We start from the raw sequence: 7646 nt of genomic DNA on the forward strand, positions 1-7646 counted from the left end.
CAGGGACATAATGGGGACTCCTATTACCTCCTAGAATATCCTTTTGGGTCGAGAGAGGGGTCAGGTTTATTTTACTCCTTGAGGAAAGGTTTATATACAGCAAAATACACAAATCTTAAGGTACAATTTGCTGAGTTTTGACAGATGCACACACCTGGGCAACCAATACCCTCTATCAAGATCAGAAACCGGGATCCCTGGGTGGCGCAGCGGTTTGGCGCCTGCCTTTGGCCCAGGGCGGGATCCTGGAGACCCAGGATCGAATCCCACGTCGGGCTCCCGGTGCATGGAGCCTGCTTCTCCCTCTGCCTATGTCTCTGCCTCTCTCTCTCTCTGTGACTATCATAAATAATAAATAAAAAAAAATTAAAAAAAAAAAAAGATCGGAAACCTTGCCATCAGACTTCTCAGGAAGTAACTTTTTCCGTTGTTACAAAAGTTAGGGGCTGGTTTTAATTTTTTTTTTTTTTTAAGATTTTATGTATTTATTCACGAGAGGCACAGAGAGAGGCAGAGACACAGGCAGAGGGAGAAGCAGGCTCCGTGCAGGGAGCCCGACGTGGGACTCGATCCTGGGACGGAGGGATCACGCCCGGGGCTGAAGGCAGATGCTCAACCGCTGAGTCACCCAGGGATCCCAGGGGCTGGGTTGTAATGCAAACGTTTGATGGTGGAACAGAGGGATAAGGGCTTGGGCTAGCTTTAAATCCCAGCTCCCCCACTTTCTACCATGTGACTTTGCCCAGCTGCCTCCACTTGTCCGAGACTTAGTTTCCTCATCTATAAGACAGTTAACTCAGCCCACCTCATAGGATGATTAGGGATTGAGTGCCCAGGGGGTGCCTGGCGCAAGGTAGGCACTCTGGGGGTTAACCTAGAAGCTAAAGTTCCCAGAGTGGAAACAGTGGTGAGGAAGAAGCCTGGTGGCTGGGCTAGGGCCTCGCCAGGGCAGCGCACTGGGCAGCTTTGGCATTCACACCCCGTTAATGCCCATCTCTTGGTCCACAGGCATGTGCTTGCAGGCCTTCGTCGAGGCTTTCTTTTACCTGGCCCAGAGGAAGTTCAAGATGCTGCCGCTCCATGAGCAGGTGGCCTCACTGGTTGACCTCTGTGAGTACCACCTGTCCCTGCTGGATGAGAGGCGCCTGGTGTGCGGCAGGAGCAGCAGAGCGGGGGGCCGGGCCCCGGGCAGCAGCACTCCCCAGGGGGCCACCCGGTCAGCCGAGCAGGCGGACGGCCACCCCCCATGCTGCACAGACAGTGCCCGCAAGTCCTCCGGGCCCAGACGCGCACTGTCCTGACAGCCGCTGCTGCTGCCAGTCAAGAGCAAGCCCTTCGGCCCAAGAGAAACCTCGGGCTTCCTGCGCGTGGAGGGAGGGCAGGCTGCGGAGGTTCCCGCTCAGCCCCGCTGCCTGCCCGCGTCCTGCTCGGCTGCGCTGCCGAGGCTCCGGCGCCCACCGCCTGCATCTTGGTGGCCCGACTATTATGAGTCACTGGTGGACATGTGACCTCCCCAAACGCGACAGACGGCCTCCTCCATCCCGGGCTCCCAGAAAGCAGCCACCAGGGTAAAGCTGCTGCGACCCTGGCCGGGGCCACGCCGAGGAAGGGCCGGAGGAAGCCGAGGCCCGGGCGTGGCGGCCTCCGAGAGCCACCATCGGGACATCGCGCCTACGTCCCGCCGCCGAGCTCCGGGAACGAATCCTGTCCCAGCCATGTGCTCTGTGATTTAGCTCTTTAGCTTGACTGTTGCTGCAGTGTTCGCTTTGTTATTAATTAAGAAATAATTGACCGAGAAGTAACTAAGTTCGGTTTTCAGCGTCTCGGCGCTGAAGGAGCCTCGCAGGTCATTTTGTTTGACTTTGTTTGACCTTGACCCCAAAGCAGGAGCCCCACGTCCCGCCCCCGCCTGGGGCTTCCGATTGTCAACGCCCACCCCTACCCCGACTGTCCTTGGATCCAAGGCCACGACGTGGCAGCAGGTTGACAGCAAGCAAAGGGGGAGGGGGCTGGCTGGGAGGAGGGGCTCCGAGGGAGGACAGGGACACCCTGGGGGACCCTGGTGAGGGCCGCTGCGTGCAGGAGCAGGAGGTCAGAAGCTCGGGTGGCAGACTCGGTGTGAGGAAGAGGAAAGGCCATGCTCTCCCTTCCACCAGACCCTCTGCCCGTCCCCATCTGTGTCCCCAGGCGAAGGAAGGCTCGGAGGCAGCCGAAGGTGGTGTTTTGGGAAGCCAAGCACTGCAGAAGCCACTCTGAGCCGTTTGGTGACAAGAGCTGCCTGCAATGACTTTGTTTTCCCAAACAGACAGCGGGAAGGCTGGGAGGGGCAGGAGGAATGTGGGGCACCGCGAGTGCCTCTTGCGTAGGAACATTCTAGAGGTGTCATCAGCCTGATTCCTCCTACAAGACACAGAATCAAGCTGATGGTCCTAGAGACCTCACAGTCTCAGAATGCTGTTCCCATTTTCAGGTGGGGAAACAGAGGGCCGGGGTCGCACGGTAGCATCACGCTTGGTCCAGGTGTGTGTGTTGGCCCCAGAGCCACATTTCCTTTATGTCCCCAGGAGGGACAGGGGCGTGATTCCAGCTCCCACCCCTCTGCTCTGGGGCTACCCGTGTCCCTCAGGGCCCTGCCCACCCTCCAGCTGCCTGGGGGTAGGGGCTGGGACGGTCCATGCTCCTGAATGGTCTGCCCTGAGGGAAACCGACTTGGCAGACCCCCCCACCCCACCCCCAGCCACTCCTGAGTCTCTGTTGGTGCTGAGCAAATGGCTTCGCAGTGAAAGACCCCGTCAACATGTCTCTCACATTTGTCACCAGCTGGGAGCTGCAAAAGGGTCTTTTCAACCAAGCTCTGACTTGGTTTTCAGAAAGCATTCACTTGCTGAAATGGAGCGCAGTTTTCAAACACGTTGGATGTTCTGGGGAAGACATTGTGCAAAGGTTGAATTTGAGCCTCATGGTTCGGGGTGATTTGAAAATGTCAGTTCTCACGTTGAGGCGTGTCCTGTCCCTGTCCCCCACCCTCCCTGTCATCTGCAGGCAGGTGGCTCTGCTCTGCCCCCCAGGGTCACTGTCAGGAAGGAGCCCCTCTTCTGCAGACAGGGCCTAAGCCCTGCTCCCCACCCTGGGGTGTGGCATGAGGCTTTACGAGAGGCCACTGAGTGACATATGGGCCCTTTTCTCTCAGTGCCACTGAGCAGGGAGAGTTAGAGGCTCCTCCCTATCAGAGTAAGGCCTGGGACGGGTCCCCACCTTCCCATGCCCTGAGGAACTCCCACTTGTTAAGCCCCTTGGAAATTTGCAGGTAGGTCGCAGGTACATTTCCTTTCTCCTGGAGGAGAGGAACTGGAGCCAGGGAGCCAGGGAGCCAGGGTCCAGATATGCCCCACGAGAGGCTGAGCCTCCTGTGCTTTGCCCTGTGTCATCCCATTTCTGGGCCACGGTGCTCAGGATGCACCCCTGGCCTCTTCTCTGCCCTGGTCCCTCTCCTTCCCCCTCCTGCTGAGTCTTACACACCCCACCCCTCACTGTTCCACTGGCCAGAGACCCCAAAGGGCGGGGGCTCCAGGGTGGGTTCAGTGAATGGAGATTAAGCTCAGCTCATCTCAGCATGGGGTACACCACTGGGCCCCCCACCCTTTTCTGCCATGCCTGTCTTGCTCCTTGTAGGGTACCGCTCAGCCCCCGCCCCCCGCCTTCCACACTGGCTTTCCTGCTCCCCTCCTTCCATCCTCCTAGGAGATGTGCTTGGCTTTGCGGCTGTCACAGCCAGGATTTTGGTCCTCACAGCCTGGCCAGCATGGAGCCCATGGTTGGTCCCTACAAAGGTGCATTGGATCCAGGGCAGCTGGCCACACTCACGGGCCCTAACAGGCCCCTCCCCACATGTGAAGGCAGAGTGTCCTGGAGACAGAAGCCTCTAGCCCCAAACAAGTGCCCTCTTGTTTCTTCTGGGGGGTCCCTGTTCACTCTCCCCAGCTTTGACTTCATCATCTCCTACCTCTCATCCTCCTCAACTCGTCCTCCATCCTTCATCCCTAGTGGCCCCGGAGGAATTCAGAGAACTCCAGAGCTGACCACATGACCTTCTAATTCGATCAACCCATCCTCTCTGTCCAGCTCATGCTCATGCTCCTTAACCCAACACTCAAGGCTGCTCGTAATCCAGCCCCTTCCGTCCTTCCCATCCTGAAGCTCTGCCTAGCCTCCACGCCTCGGGGAGCAGCCTCCACCCCTGTCCCTGCCACCACACTCCCAGGGCGCTCGCTGTCCATTGTTGAGAACATGCTGGGTCCTGCCGTGGTGGCAGAGGCCCAGGGCGAGGCCCCGCTCCCAGCTCTCCCACCCTTGTGCTTCCTGGTCCCTGTGCCTGGATGGCCTCCCTCCAGCCAACAGACACTTATCTTCAAGGTCCAGCTCATACATCCCACTTCAATCCCCCATACAGAATGAACTGTTCCCCCCATCTCCTTGTGAGGATCTGGAAAGTTCCAGCTTGCTGTATGGCAAACTCCCACCAAACTCCAAGTTCTGGCAGATGAGGCAGGAGCTGGACCCATGCGGGCCCCTGGAGCATGACTGGGGTGGGGGGCCAGCAGGTGCTCGCTGCAGTCCCAGGGGAGGCGGCGTTGCAGTGCTCTTTCCCCTCCGAGCCTGTGAGTGCCCTGGAGAATCCTGGACATTGAAACCTCGCCAGAGTGACGCTGCCAAGGGGATTCACTGAACACCTCACGTCCTCAGCCGGCTCCTGGGCTCCCCGGGGCACCGCAGCTGTTCCAGGATCCTGAGCACACAGCGGCTCCTCTAACCCTGGCGGTCTTTCCCTCCGTCCTTCATCCTCTTGTCCTGGGTTCAGGTCTGACCGCCCCCCACCCCCATCTGCACCCCCTCTTGTGCAGCAAGCTACCAACACACACAGGAGTGTTTTGCAAGTCAAAGTGCTGTTCATGCCGTGCTATCTTCAGACCGCTTCTGGTTTTCCACACAGTGCGGAGGGATGAACTAATAACTTTCCTTCTCAAATGCACCAGGACAAATGAAGCCAAACAGTCCCCTCCTCTCCCTCTCAAGCTGCCCTTTATCCTTACCTTGAAGACACCCGTGCGCTGAAGAACGGCCTCGGCTGTGGCCCTAACACCTGGACTTTGCCTTGTGATTGGGAGAGTATAACACCAAAATAGCTTCCTTCTTTTTTTCTTTTATCTTTTTTTTTTTTTTTTTTCACTTCTTGATTAATGTCCTAAACTCCCTGGCCCTATAACTGAAAGCTGGGTTTGAAATGGCCGGCATTTGAGCACCTTCCCTCAAAGCTCAGAATTGATGAGACCCCTTGCCAGGGAGCTGGTGCCCCCGGTGGCCCGGGCCCTGTTTTCCTCTCTCTCTCAGCGAACCCCACCTCGCCTTGACTGACATTTTTTCCCAGTCTCCTGTTTGGTGTGATGAATTGGAGAGGGGTTTTCCCAGGTGGCATATGAATTTCTCCCTTGTGAAATAAATCCAAATTTTGCTTCCATTCCTAGGGACAAAGGAGCTTTGTGGGACACTCAGCCTACTCCATACCTTCATCTCCAGTGACCCAGAGTTTTGATGTTTCTATAACTAGGAAAACCAGGCAGCACAATGCTTAAGCGTGCACGCACATGCACTCACACAGACACACAGTGCCATCGGGCTTTTTAGTATAAAATGGCAAAATCACTGAGGATTCCCCCATTTCTGGCAATTTCCTTCTGAGTCTTATTTAGAGAGCAAAGGGAAAGGGTTCCGGGCAGTCTGGGTAACACCAAGGGGCTCCTGGGAAACATTTCCTCTGCCATGAAGGTGCTTGCCGAGATTCCCACCAGGACCGTAGGGGCCATGGGGACATTGGGTGCTGCTCACCGGGGCTTCCCTGGGGCACCCCCAGGCTGCAGGAGCAAGGCCACAGATGTGATGGGGGAAGCCAGCCAGGGGTATTTCCCCTGCAGAACCTCTTGCATCACAATTGGGAAACGAAGACCTGCTTCTGCTGTGCCTGTGGCTCTGTCGAGGTGTGACCGCGCACCAACCCCACTTCACCTCTCAGGCCGATTTCAGGCCCCTATAGTGGCAATCATGTCATCATGAATATAAGAGAGAGGCCTGTCAGGGGACTTGGAGCTCAGAATCTACCGTAACAAATGTCTGTTGAGAGAAGGACCAGCCTGGATGTGCTAGAACAAGACAGATGCCGGGGAGTACTTGCACCCACCTGGGTGCCCCTGACAGAGGGGCCTCAAGGTCCAGGGGAGGCCCGAGCCTGAGCCATCCTCCTGGTGGTGGGCAGGGCTTTGCTGCTAGGCTGTGGCTCCTGCCTCTTAAAAGCCTTTGAATATTCTTTTTTTTTTTTAAAGATTTTATTTTATTTATTCATGACAGACACAGAGAGAGAGAGAGAGAGAGGCAGAGACACAGGCAGAGGGAGAAGCAGGCTCCATGCAGGGAGCCCGAGGTGGGACTCGATCCCGGGTCTCCGGGATCCCGCCCCGGGCTGAAGGCGGCGCTAAACCGCTGGGCCACCGGGGCTGCCCTGAATATTCTTTATTAAATTTTCATGGCACATAAAGTCAAGGTTCTGCTACTTGGCCTCAGTTGTCTTGGTAACTTTGTAAAATGCAATAATAAAACAAAGCTGAGTGTTGCTAAACACAGGCTCATCGTAAAAACGGCCGCAAAGTATTGACGATTTCTTCCGCGTGATACGTTTTCACAGCAAATCCGTGGGGTGGACAATGCTTGTTCATTTTGGGTCAATTGGTGAGAAAAGGGTTCCTTTTAATTTGTTCCTCTCCTTATGGTTCCTGTTTGCCTAGGAAGCTAAACTGTGCCTCAAGGAAAGTGTGAGAGCCTGGGGGAGATGGAGGGAGGGGTTTGAACACTAAGGACAGTCTCCCCTCGGGAAAGCGTGCCCCGCTCCCAGAGTTCGGCCCCCTGTCAGAGACCATGTGGCGGGGCGACTGCCCTGAGAGGGAGGGGTGCCCTTGCAACCGCATGTGTGCAGCAGCCACACTGCCTGCAGCTCTGGGCCGAGGAGGTCTGCGTGGCGGGCTCTCCCCTGGCGGGTGAGGGAGGGTACCCCCTGGAGGACTGAGCCTTTCTAGCTGCACGGGAAAGGTGACTCGGTACTGCTGGCTCACCTGGCGGCTCCTTCCCTGGGAACATAGGTCCTCCCCCTTCCTGGCGCCCATCCCCCCGGGAGCAGCCCATGTCTGCTCTGAACATTTCCCAGGCTCTGCACCTCCCGTGGAAGTGAAGAGCAGCCTGAGGTCACACCGGGATCCTTGCCCCCTGCAAATCCAGCACTCGGTGGTACTGGGAAGCTGCTCGTTTCACAGGCCCCTCGCGCTCCCCGCCCCGTGACAGGCCTGCGCAGGCCGGCCCTGACCCCAGGAAACTCCTTCGTTCCTCGGACCCCAGCTGTGCCATTCCAGGAAACATTCAGGCCCCAGGCGGTCCTCGCGTTCCTACTCTACGCAGCCCAGTGGTCCTGCGCTCCCGGGTCCGAGGCCGCCCAGCAGCCTGAGAGGCTGCAATAGCCCTGGCCCTCTCCAGCAGCGCCAGACACATGTTTGGGGGAATGAGTGGGGACACCAGGGCTGCAGGGGGCTTTCCACACATCTGCCTCC

General features: G+C 57.3%; 1 protein-coding gene across 1 annotated transcript in view; it reads left to right on the forward strand.

Moving 5' to 3' along the window:
* TTLL11 (tubulin tyrosine ligase like 11) overlaps positions 1 to 6690 on the forward strand; it is a 244572-nt gene extending 237882 nt beyond the window's left edge. The window contains exon 9 of the mRNA XM_038546068.1: positions 1009 to 6690. Within this exon, the coding sequence (XP_038401996.1) occupies positions 1009 to 1301 (293 nt within the window). The 3' untranslated portion in view covers positions 1302 to 6690. The remainder of the gene's footprint in view (positions 1 to 1008) is intronic.
* Positions 6691 to 7646: the final 956 nt, after the last annotated feature.

The sequence above is a fragment of the Canis lupus genome, chromosome 9 (assembly GCF_011100685.1).
Source record: "Canis lupus familiaris isolate Mischka breed German Shepherd chromosome 9, alternate assembly UU_Cfam_GSD_1.0, whole genome shotgun sequence".
Taxonomy (NCBI): Eukaryota; Metazoa; Chordata; class Mammalia; order Carnivora; family Canidae; genus Canis; species Canis lupus.